At 49.4% G+C, this 24438-nt stretch overlaps 2 protein-coding genes across 5 annotated transcripts in view; one reads left to right on the top strand and one right to left on the bottom strand.

Moving 5' to 3' along the window:
- Nucleotides 1–2615: 2615 nt before the first annotated feature.
- On the bottom strand, nt 2616–17142 carry Itih1 (inter-alpha-trypsin inhibitor heavy chain 1). Of its 2 annotated transcripts, XM_076868111.1 has the most exons (22): nt 17029–17142; nt 16754–16774; nt 16277–16443; nt 15855–15959; nt 15327–15489; nt 14693–14806; nt 13334–13459; nt 13133–13249; nt 12077–12245; nt 11862–11987; nt 10499–10680; nt 10048–10233; nt 8915–9054; nt 7925–8079; nt 7826–7840; nt 7432–7452; nt 6976–7056; nt 6744–6857; nt 5137–5338; nt 4108–4280; nt 2897–3008; nt 2616–2745 (listed from the first exon to the last, which is right to left on the bottom strand). In XM_076868111.1, exons 1-22 carry the CDS (start codon nt 17140–17142, stop codon nt 2616–2618), a joined length of 2733 nt encoding a protein of 910 aa, XP_076724226.1. The 2 variants fall into 2 exon arrangements, with proteins under 2 accessions (XP_076724226.1, XP_076724235.1); XM_076868120.1 differs by lacking the exons at nt 15855–15959; nt 16277–16443; nt 16754–16774; nt 17029–17142 and having other exon boundaries at nt 8915–9051; nt 15327–15488.
- Nucleotides 17143–23116: 5974 nt separating this feature from the next.
- The window catches only part of Nek4 (NIMA related kinase 4), a 28280-nt gene continuing 26958 nt past the window's right edge, over nt 23117–24438 (top strand). For all 3 annotated transcript variants that reach the window (XM_076835900.1, XM_076835816.1, XM_076835765.1), the window contains exon 1: nt 23117–23394. In XM_076835900.1, the coding sequence (XP_076692015.1) occupies nt 23302–23394 (93 nt within the window). In that variant the 5' untranslated portion in view covers nt 23117–23301. The remainder of the gene's footprint in view (nt 23395–24438) is intronic.

The raw sequence follows: 24438 nt of genomic DNA, 5'->3' as shown, positions 1-24438 counted from the left end.
CTGGGACTGACTGTGAGATGTACAGAGACAGTTGGTTGCTGGGCGCAAGGAAGAAGGCAGGAAGCAGAAGTTATGTGGCAGGGAATGACACAAGGAGGCCATAGACTAATGACTGGAAGTGGCAGGAGCCATGGAACAATGACAAAGAGTTGGCAAGTCAGCAAAATGATGGCAGAGTGACAGATGCAGCTGCTGAGCAGTTACTGTTCATGCTGAGGCCAGGCTGGGCAGCGCCTGCTGTCCTCGGGTTTCCTAAATCTTGATGCTGACCCCCACTGGCAGTGGGCATCAAGTTCAGGCTGGGAGCCCAAACCCAGCCGGCAATCAACACCTGCAGATGCAGAGGAGAGCCCAAGAGCTGCAATTAAACCTTCTGTTTGTGTGGTCATTTTTAGCAGCTGTGGTCACAGATCACTGTGGGGCTGGGGTTGGGGCAGGACTGTTGTCTTGCTCACATTACCCAATGGTTCCTTCTCAATGACTCCACAGCTGATCACAGAGTTACTCTTGGCCTCCCTTATCTAAACTACTGGAGTTTTAGGAGAGGGACAATTCAAAATAGGGATTCTGCGGTTGTTTAAGAGGCCCTGAGGAGCCTGGCCTGGTGATGCACATCTGTAATCCCAGGCACTCAGGAGGCCAAGGCAGGAGGATCTTAAATTCAAGGCTGTCCTTAGCAACTTAGTGAGATCCCATCTCAAAAACATGAAGAAAGCTGGGGATGTGGCTCAGTGATACAGCAGCCCTGGGTTAATTCCCAGTAGAAAGAAAGAAAGAAAGAAAAAGAAAGAGAGAGAGAGAGAGAGAGAGAGAGAGAGAGAGAGAGAGAGAGAGAGAGAGAGAGAGAAGAAAGAAAGAAAGAAAGAAAGAAAGAAAGAAAGAAAAAGAGGCCCCAAGGAATGATGGGGGTCTTGAAGGGAACCAGAGCCATCATGCAAAATTTAGGATTATACAGATTCTAAGAGCTCTTTAGGCTTACCCCATCTTCATTCTACAGGAGGGGAAGAGGAGGCCCAAGTTGGGCAGGATGATGACAGAGCCACCTTTGTCCCAATAAGAACCAAGTTCCAACAGGCTTTGGCCGTCTGCCTTTCAGCAGCTCTTGAGAAACCCAGGACGCTGTGGAAGGTGAACTGCTCTCTGAGCCTGTGTGGGCTTGCCTACCACCTGCTCCTAAAGGACTCTGAGTCCCCAGACCTGGGGCAGCCTTTTTTTTTTTTTTTTTTTTTAGCACCAGAGACTGAACCACTGAGTCATATCCCCGGCCCTTTTTATTTTTTATTTAGAGACAGGGTCTTGCTAAATTGCTTAGGGCCTCACTAAATTGCTGAGGCTGGCTTTGAATTGTAATCCTCCTGCCTCAGCCCCCTGAACAGCTAGGATTACAGGCGAAGAGCCACCGCACCTGGACTAGGACAGCCTTGGACTTGTGCTATGGGACTCAATTTTTTTGTGTGTGTGTGCTATTCATCTGGGCCCTCAAAACTCATCCTTGTCCTATCTGGGCCTTTCAGCCCTTATTTGCAGCAGGAACTGGACAGAAGCAGCAGAGAAAAAAGAAGAAGCTGTTTGGAATGGAGTTGGTGGAGGCTCACCCACCTTCATGTGAGGGATTAGCGTGTGGATTCGTCTCCTAGCACTCTGAAATATTGCATTTTGACTGGGTTGCCAGGCTGAGCCAAGGGAAGGAACCCTGGTGAGGTAATTCTAGTCACCAGTATGAGGAGACAGTAATGTGGGCCACAGTCCTCAGGCCCCTGAATTCCCAGCTTTGGCCAGTGCTTTTCTCTGCCTCTGGGAAATACCAAGCTATCTGTCAGAGGTTGCCAATCCCCAGCAGGGAAATGGGGTTGAGGTGGAAGCCATGACCCCAGTGGTGCAGCTTCCTGTTCTTGGTAGACTTCTTCAGGACCCCAACACTACCTGGAATCAGTTCTTCCAGATGTTCATTTTAAGTTATCTGGAACCAAGTCCCGACAGGCTTTGGCCTTCTGCCTCCCAGCTGACGGGAGTATTCATATGTGACAGATGGCTGATGTAAGACAGCCCTAGTTCAAGTCCTAGACCTGCCTCTGGTTAGCTGAGTGACTCTGGACAGATTACCTAATCCTCGGTTTCCTCAGCTATAAATGGGCATGGTGAAATGTACTTAAAGAGTTCAAGTAAATCATTCAGACAGTGCTTGGCTACAGGAAGCTCTTGATCAGCTGGGACACCCATGCTGCCAGATCATCCTTGGGTCCCTGAGTGTGCAGAGGGAGCTGTGTGCAAGAGTATGGGGAAGCACCCAGAGGGCAGAGCATAGAGTCAGGCGGCTGCAGAGAACAGGCTGTGGTGGGTGGGGGCAGAGTGGATGGGGCTCCCCTCCCAGCCTCAGATCTGCTTTTCCCACCCCAGGGTTTACTGTGATCCCTGAGCCCTCCCAGGGAGGAAGCATGTCAGGCTGTTCCCTCGTTGTCCTCCTTCCCCAAAAGCAACCAGCTCTGGGTTGGACACAGCTTCTCTTTAATGGAAGTCTTAGGGTGGTTTGACACAAGGGATGAGCTTGCTCTGGGAGGTGTGGCAGATCAGGATGCTGTGGTTCCAAGGGAGGACTGGTGTGCTGGTGGGAGGGCTCAGAAGATGTCAGGGACGATATAGTCAGTGTGAGCTCCGTCGATCAGTCCAGCTCCGTTGTCATGGACGAACCAGCAGGATACCTCTGCCCCATGTCGGGGGTCCTTGCTGTAGTCTTTCTGCAAGCCTCTGAGGATGAACAAGACACTCTTAGCACCTGGCAAGATTGTACCTCCCCAGGAAGCTCTTTAACCCATGTGACACCTAGAGGAAGGCCCTGATCAATAATAATAAATGAAAAGCAGCAGAGGGCAGGAGTGCTGGGGAGCAGCCCACCCACCTGGTGACTGTCAGCCGGCGGTTCTTCACCATCATTGTAGCATCTGACCTTGTGGGGTCAGAACCTGGGTGGATGTCAGACACTTCAAAATCAAGGGGGTGGAAGAATTGTCCTGGAAAGACACAGAGGAGGCAGTGATTACTGTCAGGAGGGATGGATCCTGCTTTGATCAATTGTTGCTGATAAATCTTGGCATCGAAAGCCATCTTAGGGACTGGGGTTATGGCTCAGTGGTAGGGCACTTGCCTAGCATGTGTGATCACTAAGTTCAATCCTCAGCACCACACAAAAATAAATAAAAATAAAGATATTGTGTCCATCAACAACTTAATATATATATATATATATATTTTTTTTTTTTAAAGCCATCTTAGCTGACTTGTAGAGATGCAGATCTATCTTCAGGTGGTCTTACCTCCTGTTTTTTGGTGGAGGGATAACTGGGGATTAAATCCAGGGCACTTAACCACTGAGCCACATCCCCAGCCCTTTTTAAAATATTGTATTTAGAGACAGGTTAGCATTGAGTTGTTTAGGGCCTCATTAAGTTGTTGAGGCTGGCTTTGAACTCAAGATCCTCCTGCCTCAGCCTCCCACCCTGCCAGGATTACACGCGTGCGCCACCTCACCCAGCTTGCCTCCTGTCTTTTTAACCAATTCCAATCTAACCCATCTGCCTGGGGAGAGAGGTTTGGGGGGCAGGTGCCCATAGAAGGCAGGATCAACAGTTGGCCACACAGATGCAGTATGGCTGTGTGTCCTCCCCACTCACAAGGTCCCTGGGAGCTCTCTGGGTCTTTCTGTTTGCTAACTGGAGCTCTCTCCTATCCTTGCCCCCAGGCTCACGTAGGTTTTGTTTCATTGTGGGTTGGATCACAGCCTGTTTGTGGGACAAGACCCTTACCAGGAAGGGAGGAAGGAAGGAAGGAAGGAAGGAAGAAAGGAAGGAAGGAAGGAAGGAGGGAGGGAGAGAATTTGGTGTTATTAAACCGCAGACATCATTTTCTTTTGGTACTGGGGATTGAACTCAGGGACACTCAACCACTGAACCACCCCCCCAGCCTCATCAGGACAGCCCTCCTGAACTCAAGCTGAGACCTGGATGCCATGTGCCATGTTGGAGATTGGCTTGTCTTGGTGGCCCAGGACCTAGAAGCACTCTGGCTTCAACACCCAGCCCCCCCACCACTCTGCCCGCCTGCCAGCCGTACCCAGCAGCCCATGTGTCCGAGCGGACATCCGGTGACTATCCAACACATAGAAGCCCAGGAAGTCCTGTTGGACTGTACTCCCCCTCCACACTCGGTGCAGGACAACTTCAAAGGTGGCTCTGTCATCCAAGGACACCACCAGGCTTCTCTTCTTGTTGATGGTCACCACTATCCTGCAGGGCCAGGTGTCCATCAGGGCAAAAGCAGCTGCACTGCATCCCCCTCCGTTCAGCTGCCCTTGCCCTCTGGGACTCAGCTCTTATGACCACCCCCCAAGGCCTTCACCCCCAGATGTTTGGGTGTTACTTGCTCCGTGTTTTGTGTTGCTCTTGCTCAAGGCTTCCAAGGCTGTGCCAACCCCTCTATGCAAACTGCATCATTCATTTCTCACTCTGATCTCCTGAGGACCAAGGCTCAAAGAGGTTAAGTAATGTGCCCAAGATCACAGTGCTGGTTAGCAGTGGAACCAGGAAGGACTCAGACACCAGCCAGTCTAATATCCGAGGCTGTGTCCTCTGACTCATCACCTGTGTCTTCCACCCCAGACTCACTCCACCTTTTTCTATAGCTCTGCTACTCAGAATCAGGCTCTGGTGCTCTGTCTGCAGAGTTTGTTGAATAAATGAATGCGTGATGAAAGGGACAGTCATGTGACCAGGCAGATTGTGACAGGTGCCAGATGGGAAGCCCAAGACAATGCTGGGATTCAGGAGAACAAGAGGGTGTGAGGGCTTCAGGGAAGAAGTGGCTTCTGAGCTGGGAGGTGATCTGGCTTCGCTTGGTGGAGACCAGAGTGAATTCAGTGTGAGGACTCCTTGGGAGCACAGGTGGCCGGGCAGCCTGGCCCAGAGTCCTTGGAAGGTGGAGGGGTGCATGGAGTGTGAACCTGCCTGCTCCCCACGGACATCACACTCCCTGACACTGCTTGGGAGAATGTGGCATCTGTGGGCTCAGACAACACAGCTGGTGCTGGGCATTTGGGGCTTTGACCCATGTCACCTCCCCCGCCTCCCCTTCCAGTCTAGTTACCCATCCTGACGAAGCACAGCCTGGTCCCTCCAGGAGAACACGGGCCCGCCCTCACCGGCGTTCAGTGTAATGTTCTGCGGGGTCACTTCTAGCTGAAATCCTGTCGCAGGGTTCGCGATCCCCAGTCTCCCAAAGTATGTGGCCTCGTGCTGCCCGGGGCTCCTGGCCTTGTCACCGATGAGCTGCCCGTTCACTGAGAAGCCTGTAGCAGGGTGGGGGTTGTCAGCCTTCACTCATGCTGTGCCTCCATCTTGGAAGCCCCCCACACCACACACCCTTCACTGTCTGAGGGCCTCCCCTCCAGTGGGGGCTTTGGGACTGGTCCTGCTCACAATCCCACCTTTTTCCTTCCCACTTTGCTCCCTGCCCCTCCAGCTGCACTAGATATCCCAGACTTAGCTCTGGGCTCTGGCTCTGAAGGAAGCCTGCCTTCCTGAGGGCAGATTGTGGGCCTGCTCCTTCCTTGGTCCCAGGACCTCCCAAGCTCCCAGCAGGTGCTAAAAATATATCTGTAGAGCCTCTTCACAGAGGCCCAGCTCTCCATCCTCACCATTCCAACACTCTGAAACTGTCATCTAGGAATTTGGAGACCTACTCTCTTTCTCCCTCCCCAAACCTCTGTGAGGCCAGGGACAGTCTTGGTTCTGCATCCTCATCCCTTGTAAGTGCTCAACAAACACGGCAACTGGATTGACCAGACTAGGGGGGGTGGTAAGGGCTGAGAGATGCCGGGCGTAGTGGCGCACTCCTGTAATCCCAGCAGCTCAGGAGGCTGAGGCAGGAGGACCACAAGTTCAAAGTCAGCCTCAGCAACTTAATGAGACCCTGTTTCTAACTAAAATATAAAAAGGGCTAGGGATGTGGGTCACTGGCTAAATGCCTCTGGGTTTAATTCCTGGTACAAAAAAAAAAAAAAAAGAGCCAAAAGATGGAGAGGGAGGCTATCCCCATCACCCAGCAGGGGCCCCATATAGCCATGCTGGGGGGAGTTGGGGCTGGACCCCCATGTAATTTGCAGAACCTCATATGAGATAAAAATGAGGGGCTTTTTGCTGGGCATGGTGGTGCACGCCTATGATCCCAATGGCTTGGGAGACTGAGGCAGGAGGATTGCAAGTTCAAAGCCAGCCTCAGAAACTTAGTGAGGCCCTAACCAACTCAGCAGGACCGTATCTCAAAAATAAAAAATGGGGGAAGGTGATGGGATGTGGCTCAGTGGTTGAGCACCTATATTCAGTCCCCAGTATCAAAAAGAAAAAGAGAGAGAGAGAGAGAGAGAGAGAGAGAGAGAGAGAGAGAGAGAGAGAAAGAAAGAAAAGAAGGGCTTCTCATTTAAAAATGGTTAAGGATTTCAAGACAGTAAGAGCATTAAACCAAGTATGAGACCCTTCTAAGTCTATGTCCTATGCTCCTGGGTGGGTCACAGATCTATGAAGCTGGTCCTATGTGGGGTCCTGCCAGGGGGTGGAGAAGAAAGCAGGCAGAGCCCAGAAAAGTGGAAGGTGCACAGGGCAGTGGGGTCTATGGCAGCAGTCCTAACCATGGTCGAATGTGGAGTGTGGAGGAGCCTTGACCCTGCCCTCTCTGGCAGATGGCATGAGAGTCACCTGTGTCCGGGTCCTGTACCAGGCTCAGGATCACGCCAGGTTCCTCATTGATGTTGAAGCACAAGGCATCCTCTTTCTGGGGCACGTGGATGATGAAGTGTGGGTCAGTGTCCACTGGGAACACAGCATGGAGGCATTAGATTGGGGATCAGGCAGGAAGTGTTCAACTAGGCAGGTCCCAGAGACAGATGGGCCAGTCGGGGTCACCCCTCCAACATTCCCAAGGACTTACCGCCGGTCACTCGGTTTGGCAGCTCCTGGAAGTTGGGGCTGGGGCGAGTCGGGGAAGGCTGGGCAGCGGACAGCACGAACGCTGTGGACGAGAGAGTGTCAGCACCGTGGAGGGAGGTGACCGGGCCTTCCTGGAGCTGCCAGTCACTTTGCTAATGACCTCCCCTAAGGCGGGCTGGCCTGAGGCCACAGGAGTAGGGTGACCGCTGAGCATTAAGTGCCCTCATTTGCCTCTCGGGTTATAGGGAGAGAGATTTGGCCTATATTTGGCGTGGTGGGCTAGCCCCCTGGGTCTCCTCCCACAGGTTGGGGAAGCCAGGCCCTCGTCAGGGGGACAGGGACTGTTCTAGGCATTGAAGAAAGTGGAACGGGTGATACTCCAGAGGCTTTTCTCAGCCAGAGGGCTAGCAGTGTGGGGAAGAGGTAGAGACGTGTCTCCAGGATGGCTGCCACTTACTCCTTCTGGGTCCCAGCATCTCTGAGGAAGACAAGGACAAAGAGGACAGTGTCACCACGGAGCTCCACATGCTCGGGCACCCTGGGCCCAGAGATGATTCAGGCCAGGGACCAGTCCTACTGGGGGTCTCACTCCTCCCCAGGTGTCCCCCACCTCCTCAGCGATGCATGCTTGTGCAGGGGGGTGGGAGACCTCACTGGAGGTGGACGCAGGGTCTCCCAGGGTGCAGCCATGAGTTGCAGTGAAGTGGTATATCAGGGGAAGGAAGGAGCCTGGGAAGGGGTGGGGTCAGGGAAGGGGTGGGTATGGGCAGCTGCGGGCTTGGGGCTGGAGCACGTGCCACCTGCCCAGCCATGGGAAGCCCTGCACTAAAACCAACACGATTTCAACTCACCCAAGGGCTGAGAATCTGGAAGGGAGGGAAAAAAGAAGAGAATTAAAACCCGGGAGTTTTTCGGCCCAGAGACTCCCCCTCCCCGGACACTGCTCATACCCTCCTCGGCCTTGTCAATGATGGGCTCCAGCCCTTCCTGGTCTTTCATGCCTCGCATGATCATGGAGGTCAGTGGGGTCACAAACTGATAGTCCAGTGACATCTTCAGGATCTCGGATGACAGCTTGTTCTTCTCCTCCCCTTCCACCGTCATCCTGTAGGGCAAGACAGAGGTTGGCTCCAAGACCCCAGTACAGGCCATAACAGACCTGCATTCCCTCTTCCTTCCATCCAGTGGTTCGCTCATTCATTCATTCATTCAACAAACATCAAAAATCTGTCATTCCCTGTTCAGTGGTTGTGGTATTGGGGACTTCCAGGTTTCATGATCTCCCACAGCCAGAGAGGCGAACTCTGGAGATTGACAATGTTGAGAGGTATGTCTTGGAGATACATAGAGAATTTAGCAGCTAGACTAATCTCTTTGAGCCTCTGATTGCTCATCTTTTTAAATGAGGATAATAAGGGAATTCTCTCATTTTTTTTTTTTTTTTGTCTTTTTGTTTCTGAACCAGGAATTGAACACAGGGGCACTTGACCACTGAGCCACATCCCAGCCCTTTTTAATATTTTATTTAGCGACAGGGTCTCACTGAGTTGCTTAGGGCTTCACTAAATTGCTGAGGCTGGCTTTGAACTCATGATCCTCCTACCTCAGCCTCCCAAGCTGCTGGGATTACAGGCGTGCACCACCGCGCCAGGTTCCCCCAAAGGTTTTGAAGACTAAATGAGTGTGTTTAGACACTGCACAGCCCACAGTCAACAGCAGCCTCTGCCAAGATAGCTCAATGAGGTAAACAGCAGGCCGCCTGTCCCCCAGAGGGCCCACCCACACTATTGACCAACTGGTTGATATTAACTCATTAAGCAAAGTAAGAGGAAAGTAAATGTGACCGCTTGTACCCTGAAGGCCCAGAACTGCCCCTTCTCTGTTTGTAAGACACGGGGGGCCCTAGGATAAACAGTTCCAGGTATCTGGAAGGGTCCTACCTCTTGGCCAACAGCTCCTGGATGGTGAGATAGGCCCAGAGGCGCTCAACGTGGTTCTCCAACATGTGGCCACGTTCTTGGAGCAGTTTCTTCATCTCTTCCTCATCCACTAGGCAGGTTGTCTTGAATTCTTGTCCCTCCTGAGGGTTGGAATGGGGAGAAAGACCGTGAGCCATGATGGGCACGACACTTCACTGGTGTCCAAGACTCTGAGCACCCCACAGTCACCTCTAGAGTTTCACTCTCAACATCCTCCTCTTTCCCGAGCCTATTCTTGCCTTCATCCATGCATTCATTCAACCACCATCTGGGAGCCAGGCTGGGCCTAGGCTCTGGAATCCCATAGGATGGGAGAACCAAGCCAGCAAACACCCAGCTGTTTCTACTATGATCTTCTTCTCCAAATTCAAGGTGGGCTGCCCCATGCAACATGCCACAGCACACAAGTAGGCCTTCCCTTCCTGGGTACAATTATGGGGTCCGCCCTCCAAGGGTCTCCTATGGACCAGGCACTGCATAAGGATATTCCATGGACTGTTCCATTTGTCCCCTACAACACTCTGTGGCAATGTTACCACCATGGTACCACAAAGGAAACTGAGGCTTAGAGAGCTGGATTCACTCGCCCAAGGTCAGGGCAGAGCCAGGGACCAGTTTGGCTCTCCTTTCTCAAAGCCTGAGTTCTGAACCCTTAACTGCACTGTGGGCTGGAGTCCATGCCCTGGAAGGCAGGGTCCAGGACTCCCACACCTGTGACTTCTTCTAACATACCTGGGCACATGTATGTCTATACTACACCATGGCACAAAACCTGGTATGCAGTAGGTATTCTGGAAACGGTTCTCAAGTAAGAAGAGAGAAGCTGGCCTCTTGCTCTCTCATAGCCTTTCAGGAATGAGGTGAGCAGTCACAGGTGCTCCATTTAGGGCCTAAAGGTTATAGCTAATCTAGGCCACATTGATCCCATTCCAGCCTGTCCAGTCCCCAGGCCTGGGGTGTATGTGGCATGCAGAGGGTGCATGCCTCTTTTCTCTGAGGAAAGAGAGGCCCCAGGAGCAGGCAGGGATTGAGAAAAATGGGTTCGGGGCTTGTTTGCTATCTGTCCTCTCTGTCCTCCATGACCCATCATTTACCCCACGGGCTTGCACTTCGGCCTTGAAGCTGCTCAGTTTTTGGTCAGTGATGCGCCCAGCCACCATGATCTCCGAGCCATCGTAGTACTGTTTATGTCGGTGCTGGGTCAGGGCAGAGATGGTATCCCGGGGGTACTGCAACTCCACATCCACCAGCAGGGGACTGGCCACCTGGTCGTAGAAGTTCTGTAGGGACAGGGGGTGCAACCTAAGAGCTGAGCACCATGGGTACCTGATGGGAAATCTAATCACCAAGTAGGGTGTCAGGATCCCCACTTCAAAGGAGGAATTTGAGGCTCAAAGAGGTTAAGCAACTGGCTTGCTGTCACACAGCTAATTTGAACTCAGTATCAGAGCTTTATCTTTTCCTCTAGGCTGATGGGCAAATGGCCACAAAGGCAGGACTCTTCGTGGCATGCTGGTGGTGGTATCTGGCAGGTGCAGGGGAGACCTGTAGCTGTTGGGTGGCATCATGGTCCTCATAGATTCTCTTGGCCCATCCATTGTTCTCCTTGGACATGACCTCCAGGAAGTTAAAGTCCAGGTTGTGGCCAAAGCCCAGGTTATAGAGTGGGAACTTGTCCCTGATGGCTTCACGGACATTCTTGAGGATTTGGGAACGGTCCGTCACTCCTGTAACCACACATCCAGGCTGTTATGAGATTGCTGGCCCACAGCATGTGGGGTGCTAGGAGGCTTTGGGGAACACTCCCAGGGGTCCACGGCTTCATCTTAGGTCACCTCTAATCTCCATGGGCATCTAGAGATATCGCCTCCTCACGGCTCTCATGGAAACTGCAATAACTAATAATGGCGCTCCTCACAGACCCTTGCCAACCACATGGATCCATCCGAGCAGTTCTCATGCTGCTTGAAACCTTCCCTGGTGTGGTCTCTGAGGCCCTGACAACTTTCCACTATGTCTCACCTGTTCTGCACAGTTTGGGGGCAGGCCCTGCCAGTGCATACACCTTCCCCCGACCTCAGGTTGCCCACTCTGCCAGGGATCCCTTCCTACTTCCCTTTCTCTCTTCCTTCCATACTGAGCTCAGGATTCACCTCTTCTAGGAGGCCTTTCCACGCCTCACTTAGCCCAGGTACTCCTTTGTCTGTGTTTCCACAGACCCCTGTCACCCTGTCTTTCTGCTAAGGGCCCTTAGCAGAACCTCTGCCCTTGGGTCTGGCCCCAGTTGTGGAACAAGAGACATTTTTTTTTTGTTCTCTTGGTCGGCCTTACTCCCTCATCTTGGGCTTGTCATACAATAGATGCTGAATATATTAAATATATTAAATTATTAATTCCAGCCCAGGTATGATGGTGCACGCCAGTAATCCCAGCAACTGGGGAAGCTAAGGTAGGAGGATCACAAGTTTGAGGTCAACTCAGCAATTTAGTAACTTAGAGAGACCCTATCTCAAAATAAAAAAAATAAAAATAAAAAGGGCTGAGGATTTAGCTCAGTGGTAAAAGCACCCCTGGGTTCAATCCCTGGTATATACATATATATGTATATATACACACACATGCACATATCTGTATATATATAAAAATTCCATTAAGCTCGATCTAGGAATTCTGCCTATCCCCCAGGGCCCATGTCATGCAGAAATATCCCCAACTCACAGGACAGAGGTACACCTTGAAGTTCTCATAGACTTTGTGGTCTTAATTATATTTTCAGGATAATCCTTGCCTTTACCCTGAACCTTTGTGTCCCCAATGGCCCATCAGTGGTTGTATTTCCAATATCAGCTTAAACACCTCCAGTAACAAGGAGATGATCACCTCCCAGGGCAGCCCTCCAGGAGCTTACCCTCAGTGGGCTCCCCGTCTGTCAACATGATGAGAATCGAAGCCTGATTACTGACTTCTGGGCCGTTTCCCTGAACTGCATTCAGGATCTCAATTCCCCGGAGCAAACCTCCATTCAGGTTTGTAGCTATAAAAGGAGAGAAATCAGACCAGTGTACACTCATATCCCAAAGAAACAGAGGTAATGCCAGGGTGGCCTGGGGTTCTCATCCTTACCCCCCTCCACGGAGAAGCGCTTCACGAAGTCTCGAGCTGCTTGAAGATTGGCCTCTGATGCTTGCACCAGTGAGCCCCGCCATGATTGCACTTGAGAACCAAAGAGGACCAGGTCAAAGTAATCCTGTGGCCGCATATCTCCCAGGATTTTCAGGAGTGCCTCCTTGGTCTGCAAGGACAGGACATTCCATTGAGGAACACAGCCCCAGGGTGGCCTCAGGATAGCACCTTCCATCAACTCCAGATAGCCATGTCAGAGATCCACAGGATGGAGACACACAGTGGATGGGTAGGAGGGGATGAACAGGACAGCCAGGTCATCCCAAGAGAAAAACATAAGGGGCATGGAGAAGGCAAAAGACCCAGCATGGGGTCAAGGAATGATCAGGAGTTTGGATGGGGCAGGATTAAGAAAGGTCCCCTTGTGTTTTGGCTGTATTTCCAAAACTCAGTTTGTCCAGCCACAGCTTCACTGTGTCACGGGTGGGACACTCAGAGCACCAAGGGCTGTGGGCTGTGCCCTGCTGCAAGATGCCCTCTTACAGACCAAGTGTGGTGGCCCACATCTATAATTCCAGTGGCTCAGAAGGCTGATGCAGAAGGATCGAGAATTCAAAGCTCAGCCTTAGCAGAAGGGAGGCCCTAAGCAACTCAGTGAGATCCTGTCTCTAAATAAATAAAATACAAAATAGGGCTAGGGATGAGGCTGAGTGGAAGACTGCCTCTGAGTTCAATTCCCGGGACCAAAAAAAAAAAAGATGCCCTCTTGCAGACCACCTTAGTTATTGCAAACACTTGTAGCAAACAGGTTTGCTCTTCCATGCTCATCTCCATGGGGAAGCGCCATAATGCGACACCATATTATCCTCCTTGTAGCCATTGAGAAGTGCCTGACCAAGGTTGCCCAGCAAGGAAGCAGTAGCTAATGCTAGAGTCCCTAACAACTGGGATTTCCAGTTCAATCACGCAGACCAGAATCTCTCAGCCAAACTGCAATGGGGTAAGTAACAGGGCTGAAGAAATTTCCATTGAATGAACTGCTTCGAGCCACTTTACCTGCTTCATTTTCTGACCTTCCATAGAGCCACTGATATCAATCACAAAAACGATGTTCTTGCTCATGTTCGTCAGGTTTTTGGGGGCAAAGAAGTGGGCAAAGTAGTTATTGGCCACCTGAAATAGAGGAAAGTGACTGAATCCTCTCTCATAAGCATCCCTTGCCCACCCTCTGGCTGGGGCCAGAAGTTTCAGGCTCACCAATAGGTCACAGAGCTTGTCTCGATTGACATCGTAGGTGACCTTGAAATCCCCATTCAGCAAGGATGTAGAGCATGTAGGGCAGGATTGCTGTTGGCCCACGGTGGGGCGGAAGAGCACATGACCCTGGAATCATTGAGGGTTTGAGAAATTACTAGTCTGTGCACACATGTAGGAAGATGGGTACCTCTCTCTCTCTGTGTGTGTGTGTGTGTGTGTGTGTGTGTGTATGTGTTTGCCTGGCCACAGAAACTAATTCAGTGGGCCATTCAAGCAGCTGCTGAAAGTGCACATCTGTGTGTGATAGGAGAGAAGACTCAGTCCTCTGTGCTTCTCAGTCACTGGAATTTTCTACGGTAAGCATCACCATTTGGGGTACATAAGCAAGAACCAAATAATAGCAGTAGGAAGGAATGAGAAAACCTCAGTCAACTCCAACTGTCAAGTAAAAAAAAGCAAGGCTACAGCACACTGCTCACAGATAAAATCCACCTGGTCAACAAACAGGAGGCAGAAAGGCCCAGAAACAGAGCTGGGGTCTGTTTTGAGTGGTGCTGGTCCTCGAGGACACTAGGGATGGTTTTTATTCACTCCTTTCTATATTTATGTAATTTCCCTCATTCTCTTTAAAGAAATTTAATTGTTTTCTTCTTGCTTGCTTGTTTTAAAAGTAAGATATGCTCATCACAAACAAAATCAAAACGACAACAACAACAAAAAAATACAAAGACAAAAAATAAAGTTGAAGAAGGGTGCGGGAACATGTATCTGTAATCTCAGTGACTCGGGAGGCTGAGACTGGAGGATCTTGTCAACTTCAGCAACTTAGCGAGGCCCTAAGCAACTTAGTGAGACCCTGTCTCTAAAGAAAATATAAAAAGGGCTGGGGATGTGGCTCAGTGCTTGAGCACCCCTGAGTTCAACCTCTGGTGAGAGAGAGAGAGAGAGAGAGAGAGAGAGAGAGAGAGAGAGAGAAGAAAACTGAAGCCTTGAGTCCTAACCACAACCGTACCTGAGATTGGCTTCTGTGTGGAACATCTCTCTAAATGCTGTGTGTGAGGCAGGCAAAGAGGAAACTGAGGTTCAAACAACTCCCCCTGCCCAGACCATGCATCCTGCAAGTGGTAGAGCTGAACCTGGTACCTGCCTCACCTCAGGGTGCTGTTTTTGCTAAATGGCTCTGAGGATGAAGAGTGATGAGTTTCCCTGGGATTCCAACCACATGGCATCTGCTCCTCTCACCTTGAGGGAAGCCTGCATCCCTACCTGCCTCCCGTGCTAAGCCTAGACCTGCCTCATGGATGGGTCAGGCTGCCAAGTCCTTGGGGACCCACCACCATCCCCTGTCATTCCATGTACCTTTTTCCCTGAGAAGGACTTCTTGATAGTTTGGGCTGCCAGTTCCTTGGTGAGGAAGGTGGCCTGAGCATCCAGCTTACTGATCCCCTGGGGCTCAAAGACGTCCACGTCAATCTGCACCATTGAAGGAAATTCTGTACCAAGGCCCCGTTTGGGACAGCAAACAGCCTAAATGTCTCAGCCAAGAGCCTAAATGTGACCTGGATACCTACTGTGTACCGTGCCCATGCAGTTCTCAGCATAGGGCCTGGCACATAGTAGGCACTCCAAAAATGTTTATTCAATGAAGATGCGCATGTCGGAAACCCCTCAACGCAGCCCATTGGGCTTCCCAGGACTTTCTGGTTTACAAATTACCTGGACATTCAGTGTCTCTTGTGATCCTTGTGGTATTCCTGGGGAATGCAGGAACTCACCATTTAGCAGATGGGCAAACCGAGGCTCAGAGATGAGGAGGGAGTTGGAAGATTCAAAGAGTTCTCTGCCCAAGAACAGCCCATTGCAACCCACCTGGAGGAGCAGTTCCCTCCCTGTGTTCCCAGGCCTAGGGTGGCATGTGATTCATGCTGAGCCAGTGCTGGGAACCATAGCGAGAGTGAGAGACAGAAGTCCTGCCCTGGGACTTTCAATCTACCTCAAAATGGCGCACCAGTTGCTTGGGCTTGACTTTGATGACAATGTCATACTGTGTAAGTCTTCTCTTCAGCACCTCCTCATAGGTCAGCCGAAATGTGGCCTTGCTCTGGGGACCGATGTTGATGTGAATAGTGAACTGCTCCATATTCCTCCCTGAGGCCCTGGACATGCCACCAGAGGCAACAATAGGCAAACAAATAGTAAATGACATGTAGATCCTTGTCACCTAAAGCATGGCCCTCAGAATCAATTTCTTATTTTCATGCTGGTTCCCAGATTTCCTTGACCCTTACCCTTGTCTCAGATGGCTGGTCAAGGTTAGGGCTCAGGGATGGGGGGACCCACTTCTCCCTGAAGCAGATCTGGGAAAAGGGCAAGTGGGCATCAACCTGGCCCAGTGCATCTGTGTTGGCACCAGGGCTGGGCAGTTTGCTTCCCTTTCTACTATCCTGGGGCTCTTCTCCACCTAAGGCCACCTCTGCAGCCTTCAGCTCTAGAGGCTAGGCCGGGAGGGCCCAGAACTCACCTGACAAGGCCAGCATTCTCTCCTGAGATGGCTGCTTTCCGGTACTGCTTCCATGCTGTCACTTTGTCCTTTATGTCCCCAATGAATGCCTTCTCATCTGCTGTGCTGCGGGGGGAGAAGAAGGCCCTCAGTGGGGGAAGCACCCCTCCTTGATCACATGGATTCTTCCTAATAGAGATGTGATGAGCCTAGACATGGAGAAACCTCTGTTCATGTGATCCCTCATAGGGGAGTATCTCCTGACTGGCTTTGCAATGCTCTGGGGACCCATGGGCAGTGCAGTAGGCAGCCATGGTCACAGAGGCCAGCTGTGGGCCTTTTGAAAGGGAGCAGATGATCTACACATCTGGCTACTGTGGCCTAGGCTGGACAGGTGAACATACACCTTTGGGACAGGATGTGGGAGTCAGGCAGGCACACACATGGCAAAGTCACTGATGAAGGCTGTCTTGGGGATTTCCACATCGAAGGCCACTTCCCTGGCTTCATCGGCAGTGTTGATCACTTGGCTGGTGATGACATAGTGGGCGAAACGAGAGGTGACTTTGCAGTTGACTTTCAAACTCCGGATGAACACGCCATCAACTGTCTAAAGCGAGACAAGAGGGACCTTTGGCCTGGGACAGGCCAGTGAGAGACCTCCTTGTCATTCTGCGTCCTAGCCCCCAGCTTTGATGCTTGCAAGGTGCCCAGAAGAATAGATCAACCCTCCCAGGAAGATCCTTTTTTCTGCCTGAGAGTGTACAGTGGGGCGTAAGGTGAGGTGGGAACAATCCCCCCATTCCTGGGACACGGGAGCATATGGCACCCGCAGAAGGAGTCCACCCGCAAGGGGCAGGAGAAAGCAAACCTGTAATAAGGGCCCCTTCACAGACCCCTTTGCCAAGACTCTCACTCACTGTGTCCATAGCCTGTCGCTTCTGCAAAACAAAGCCAGGGCCAAGTATGAGTGGGAATGCTCGGGGACCGTGGCCCCTCTGTTCAGGGGTGTGAGGGGACAAAGCCTGGGTCCTCTGTCTCTCAGTCTTGCCTCCTACTGCTAGGAAGTAACCTCTGCAGTCAGAGGTATTCAGGCAGTGGGGATGGCTCTGGTACCTAGGGTGGGGGTTCTTGTGTTCCTCCTTGGGACAGAGGTACAGCTGCCTGTCTCTGTCCCAAGGGCTTAGCCACGTACCTCGCTGCCCTTGGACCTGCCTCTGGCCAAGCTTGGAGCAGACATGGCCTGTAGGGTGAGGAGGGACACCAGGTACACACACAGCAGCACCCGAAGCGCCATGGCACCATCCATGGTCTCCAAGTTCCTGTTGCCCTGACACTTCACTCAGACCATCAATCAATACCATGCTGGATAAACACGGATTAAACATTAGACACAGTGAAGGCAAATGTCCCAATTTGGGGAACCAATAATTGGCAAGGAATCCAGAGGTTCCCAGCTCTGGGCTTATGTCAACTCCTGACCAGACTCCAGACTGTGCCCTTGTGTACAGAACAGCACTCAGCCAAAGGCAACTGCCAAGACCCCTCAATGGTTCATCTTGTCCTGGCTCTGGCATGAGGTGGCACCAGTGACAAACATCTGGCAGGAAGTCAATGTTAAAAATGGATTTCCAACTCATTAAGCTTTTTTTGTGTGGTGGGGTGGGTTTCATGGATTGAACTCAGGGGGCCCTTGACCACTAAGCCACATCCCCAGCCCTATTTTGTATTTTATTTAGAGATAGGGTCTCACTGAGTTGCTTAGTGCCTCCCTTTTGCTGAGGCTGGCTTTGAACTTGCGATCCTCCTGCCTCAGCCTCCTGAGCTGCTGGGACTACAGGTGTGCGCCACCGCCAGGCCAAATCTCATTAAGCTTTAGTTTTAGAATTCTTGAAGCATCAGCAAACCTTTCAGTCATGTTTTGGTCAGGGAGGCAGATATGGTGGCTTAGAAAGTGCTGTGACACCTAAGCACATCCACAGTTCTAACGGTGCCAGCCCTGACAATAGCTCTGCCAGAGGCCTTCAGGACAGTCTGGCGGGAAGAGTGATAGATGACCTATGCCTTAAGCCAGTTCCCTCATCTCTTGGGACCTTCTGGTCTAGAATTGGAAGGAAGGATATAAGTTAGCTTTATTGTGCTCCACCTAGACAAGGATCCCCAGCAGGTGACAGGATATAAAGACAAATGAAGCATTTTTATATTTGAGAACTGATTAGGTACCCCAAGTTGCTCTCAGCCCTTTATTGCCTAATTTTTCTCCTCATGGTGCTTCTGGAACATCGATTTCACTGCAAGCGACAGAACAAGGATTCAAACCCAGGTCTCTCTGACTCCAAAGCTGTCACTGAAATGCCCTGTGTGTTACGAGGAAGAAAAGAGGGGCAGAGTCAGAGTTCCCCCAGAGGAAGAATCCCCAGACACCCATTATGCACAGGCAGTTTCTTGATTTTTATACTCAAAACTTTCCTGCCGGCCACAAGCCACAGCTCACCAGGTAGACCGGGCCCCTGGTTAGTCTACTCTGTGACCCAGGGTGGGGTATTCTGGCTGTCACCACTCTGATGAAAACAGGGGGCCCAGAGGCCTCTCTGATCTCTGTTTGCTCGTCCTGGACTTTGTCTCAAAGAGCAGCTTCTGGGAAAGAGTTTACTGTCCTTAGGCCAGGTGACCTTCTGACCTGTTTTCTGGCCTCTGTGGAAGATTAGATGAATCAACATGATATGGTATATTTGAGTGTCTGTTTATTTTCTGTACCAGTAGGAACTGAGCTGGAGGTGGTGGGTTGGTACCATGCTAGTTAGTTTCACCATGATGAAACTGGGCTGCGTCCCTGTGTTCAGTGAGCTGGTGCCTTGGGAAAATGGAGTGGGACAAGCCAAAGGAAACCCAGTGGATCCCAAGGAGTGGCTGGAGGCTAGAGAGGCACATAAAGGAAATACTGTAGAAATTTGAAGGAGTGGACCTCATTTCCATAGTGGTTAGGAGAAGGCTCCCAGAGGAGGTGGCTCGGAAAATGAGTAGCACTTGGGAAGGTGCAGGCAGGAAAGAGACTGGCAAGTGATCCAGGAACAGCTGGTATAAGGGTCTGATGGCTTTCGGGTAGAAAACACTAAAGCTATTTTGATTATAGAAATATTGACACGAGGAGGCTGGGGTTGTGGCTCAGCAGTAGAGCGCTCGCCTAGCACGTGTGAGGCCCTGGGTTCGATCCTCAGCACCAGATAAAAATAAATAAACAAAATAAAGGTATGAAAAAAAAGAAATAAATATTGACATGAGCCGGTTGCGGTGGTGCATACCTATAATCCCAGTGCCTCAGGAGGCTGAGGCAGGAGAAATGCAAGTTCAAGGCCAGCCTCAGCAACTTAGTAAGGCCCTAAGCAACTTAACGAGACCCTGTCTCTAAATAAAATATAAAAAAGGGCTGGGAGGGCTGGGATTATGGCTTAACGGTAGAGCACTCACCTTGCATGTGCAAGGTCTTGGGTTCGATCCTTAGCACCACATATAAATAAATAAAATAAAGTTATTTAAAAAAAAGGCTGGGAATGTGGGTCAATGGTTAAGCACCCTTGGGTTCAATCCCTGGTACAAAAAAAGAAAAAAGTAATACAACATGGAATAATTGTTTTTTAATTTTTATTTTTTTGAGTTGTAGTTGGACACAAAACCTTTATTTTATTTTTATGTGGTGCTGAGGATCAAACCCAGGGCCTTGCACGTACTAGGTGAGGGTTTGCCGCTGAGCCACAACCCCAGCCCTTAAATTTTGACATTAAAAAAAAAAAAGATATTTTGAGGAGGGGTATGACAAGTTCAAGACTGGACTGTTGATGGGTGAGCGCTGTAGTATAAGTGCCTGTAGGGATGGGAGGTGGGGATCATTTGGGCCCAGGAGTTGGATGCTGGGCCTGGCCACACAGGGAGATTCCATCTTAAAAAAAAAAAAAAAAAAAAAAAAGGAAGGAAGAGTGTGGATTGTTGAAAGATGGCTAGTATAAACCTGGTCCACGGATGAAAGGTGCTAGAAGCATGATTATGTGGCCATGGTGGGAGCAGTGCGAAGAAGGGGATGAGGAGAGCTAACGGTGACTGGTGTCTAGTGTGCTACTCAGTCTCCCTCTCTCTCTCATTTTTAAAATTTTTCTCATATTGGGGATTGAACCTGAAGATGCTTAACCACTGAGTCACATCCTTAGCCCTTTTAAAAATTATATATTTTATTTAGAGACAGGGTCTTTTTTAGTTGCTAAGGCATCACTAAGTTGCTGAGGCTGGCTTTGAACTCGCGCTTCTCCACCTCAGTCTCCTGAGCAGCTAGGATTACAGGCATGTACACTGCGCCTGGCATGGGCAATGCACTCAGATGTTTTGAGCTTCTTAACTCCTTAGAAACTCAGTTAAAACAGGGATGATAATAGTACCAGCTTTATGGTGTTGATGGAAAGATATATGAGCTAATTCACTTGATGTAAAAATAAATCCCTCCCTATAAAGCTAATTATTTGCCCATCCTATGACCCAGCAACACCATTCCTACATATTTACCCAGTATATTCTCAAAAAGACACCAATGTTCATAAAATCTTTATTTATGATAATCCAAAGGGGAAAGAAGACAAATACCCATTAACAAGTAAGTAGATAAACAAATTGCAAGGTATTTGTGCAATTACAATATTATTTGGCAATAAAAAGGAACAAATTATTGAGGCTAGAATTGTGGCTCAGCGGTAGAGTGCTTGCCTAGCACATGTGAGGCCCTGGGTTCGATCCTCAGCACCACATAAAAATAAAATATAAAATAAATGTATTGTGTCTGTCTACAACTAAAAAATAAATATTTTTTAAAAAAGGAACAAGTTATTGATAGAAATGACAGAAATGAATTTCATAGATATTGTACTGAATGAACAACCAGATGCAAAAGAGTATGTAAAGTATAATTTAGGGCTGGGGTGGTGGCTCAGTGGTAGAGCGTTTGTCTAGCACGTGTGAGGCACTGGGTTCGATTCTCAGCACCAAATAAAAATTAAGAAAAATAGGGTTGGGGTTGTGGCCAGTGGTAGAGCATTCACCTAGCACCCTGGGTTTGAGCCTCAGCATCACATAAAAATAAATAATAAAGGTATTGTGCTCAACTATAAAAAATTTTTTTAAAAATTAAAAAAAAAATAAAATAAAGGTATTGTGTTCATCTGCAACTAAATTATTTTTTAAAAAGTATTAATTTGGGGCTGGGTTGTGGCCCAGAGGTAGATCGCTTGCCTACCATGCGTGAGGCACTGGGTTCGATCCTCAGCACCATAAAAATAAAATATTGTGTCCACCTATAACTAAAAAATAAATATTAAAAAAATTCATGGCAGGGGAGTGATTAGAAAAAGCAGTCTGAAAAGGCTCTTCAGGAATGTGATAATGAAGTAAAGGTTGAAAACACTGCTGTAGCTCTTTCTTGAAACTTAAAAAAAATTTAACATTTTCACCATTTTTAAGTGCACAACTTAGTGACCTATTATATTCACATTGTTGTGGGACCATCACCACCGTCCATATCTGGATCTTCTCATTCTCCTCAAATGAAGTTTTGTATCCATTAAACACTAACTTCCAATTCGGCCCTCCCCAACCACTGACACCATTCTACTTCCTGTGTCTCTATGAATTTGCCTACTCTAGATACCTCACACAAGTCACATTGGTCACTACCTTGTTTCCCTTAGCATAATGTCCTCAAGGTCCAGCCATGTTGCAGCATGTCAGTTTCCTTCCTTTAATTAGGCTGAATAATATTCCAGTATCTGTATACAGCACAATTTGCTTATCCAACATCCAAATATGAGTACTTAAGATTGCTTCCAGTTTTTGGCTGAGGTAACTAATGTCCCTATGAACATGGGTGTTTATTTGAGTCCCTACTGTCAGTTTTGTCAGTGCGCTAGCGCTCCCGGCTTCTTTTGGTTTCTATCTTGATAGAGTTTGGTGAAGGGATTTGTCAACATTATCTAATTACACGTTTAAGATTTGCATATTTCGCTGGGCATGGTGGCACCTGCCTGTAATCCCAGCAGCTCAGGAGGCTGAGGCAGGAGGATCGCAAGTTCAAAGCCAGCCTCAGCAAAGGCGAGGTGCTGACCAATTCAGTGAGACCCTGTCTCTAAATAAAGTACAAAATAGGGCTGGGGATGTGGCTCAGTGGTCCAGAGCCCCTGAGTTCAATCCCCAGTACCCAAAACAAACATATTTCATCCACAATGCAAATTTCGTTTCCACAAGAAAACCAAAAGAAAAAAAAATCATAAACAAATATTTAACTTAAGTTAATGATGTTGGTAAAGATAAAGCCAGGCTTCAGTAAAAAGCAGAGAAAACAGATTTTTATTCAGTAACTACACCAGTAGGAAGAAAAGCTGAGCTTCATTCCAATTTATGTAGAGGTGACTGCGCGTTATAAAGGGAGAATGAGAGAGTAAAGAGGAGTGAGCAGGGGGCTCACATACATAAAGGGAAATGAAAAATTACAATGGGTTGGTCAATGTAAATATAATTAAACCAGCTGTTTTTGCTAGCTGGCAATGTGGAAATTAGGATTCTATCCTCCCACATAGACTGGAGACAGAGACCTAACCCTTGCTGATGATTAAATCTCAAAAGAAGGGATTTCAGTCCTTGAGAAAGATACTCCTGTGTTGCACGATATATCTAGATCATCTCTAGTCTATCTAAATCTATTTATCAGGGGCAGGGGAAAGATTTTTACTTGTACACTTTTTTGTTGTTGTTGTTCTAAAGTAAATGCTTCTAGGAAAGGGAGATGTTGGCTGGACCACACGGTTGGAAAAGTACTGATATCTTCAGCTTTGTTTACTTTGCAAAGTATCAAAAAGTAAGATGGACCTTGGGTGCACAGACTGTTATGCATGAGATAAAGCGAGCGTATGTCACACGCAGACACACACATTAGAATGTGAGCTCCAGGAAGGCAAGGACTTTGACAGACAAGCACACAGGCGATCAGTAAATATTCACAGAATGAACGAACCATACGCATAAAGCTCTTAGAATCATCAACTGCAAAACCAGCAGAAGCTTCCACAGTAAATGGCAATTGTGCAGTTGAGCCGAGGCTCACGGAGCTTGCGCAGGACCCGGCGGAGTCGCTCTGGCCGGCCAGCGTCGCGGCTCTATGGCAGGTTCTCCCAGGGCGGCGAAACCACTCTGGCCTCTCCCGCGTCAGCTCTATGGCGGGTCCTGTGGGAAAACCAGAGCATGCGCAGGACTGCGCCGACTGGGATCGCTATGGCAGCGGCGTCGCGGCGGGCCGGCTTTAGGTGTTCCTGCCCTTGCCAGGCTGTCTCCACAGCCCACCCTACCGCAGCCTCTCGGGCATGAGCGGGACCTCTTGCTGCGGCCCGCCGCCCTACCTGCTGCCGCCGCATCTCGACTGTGGGTCTGCGTCAGGAACATGCCCCTGGCCGCCTACTGCTACGTGCGGGTCGTGGGCAAAGGCAGCTACGGGGAGGTGACGCTCGTGAAGCACCGGCGAGACGGCAGGCAGGTCCGCGGGGGTCGGGCCCAGCAAAGGGTGGGCAGGGCTGCATGAACCGATTTCAGAGGACGGGGCCCGGGGCGGGGTGAAAGGTTTCATCTAGGATGGCACTTCTTCAGGGAAATTGTCCCAAACTGATTATCAAGACGAGGCCAGGCCCCTTATCATATGCGCACATTCTTCCTCTACTTCCCATAGGTGGTAGTGAGTACACACCTTTTTCCCACCCCCAACAATTCCATGTGAGCAGGCAAGTATCATGCATTCTAACCCAGCACCTCTCAAGCCTTACTTCGTGAACAAAGAGTCCCAAACTTCTCTAACTCTAGATTGCTGGACTCATTTAAAACTCAATTCATCACCTTCCTGCCAAACCTTCATTCCCAGCCCCTATTTCAATTGAGCAGTATCATCAGCCATGCAGTTTCCCACGCTGGGTACATGGGTTATCTTTAATGCCCCCCAACTCTGATTATATTTATACATCACAAAGCCAACAGGGTTCTCCGTCTCCAATGTTACGAGCCCAATCCAGGATACCACTTTTTTTCCCCACACCTACTTGCTGCTCTGTGACCCATCACTTACTTTCCTTCAGCTTCCATGCTGTTTCTAAAACTTAAAAGCGATGTTGTCACAACTTTGCTTAAAACACTTTATCCTGTCACCCAAAGGATAATGAACAAGTTCTTCAATATGGTTTATTAAGAAGAGTGATTACATAGTGTATTGTACAAGCTGGGACAATTTTAAAACTGAAAGGAAGTACTATTAACAGATCACTGACAACCCAGTTGCACCAAACTAAGAGATGTTCACCCTAAGCATAGGCCCACTTACCTATTCCTCCTTGTCCCAGGTGCTGGTTGCTGTGCCTGGAACACAAGCTCAGGCATAAGAGGTTTATTCAATAGGCACAGGGGGATTTTCCTTAGATTTTTGAGCTGAGAACAGGAGATTAGTTATAATAATACCCCTTCATGTTTGAGTAGTAGTTTACATTTCACAAAGCACCTTTTTGTATGTGTTTTTGAAGAAATGAATTGTATGGTC

This window comes from Callospermophilus lateralis, chromosome 1, assembly GCF_048772815.1.
Source record: "Callospermophilus lateralis isolate mCalLat2 chromosome 1, mCalLat2.hap1, whole genome shotgun sequence".
Taxonomy (NCBI): Eukaryota; Metazoa; Chordata; class Mammalia; order Rodentia; family Sciuridae; genus Callospermophilus; species Callospermophilus lateralis.
Note: the sequence above shows the minus strand (reverse complement) of the source record. Positions and strands in the feature narration are given on the sequence as shown.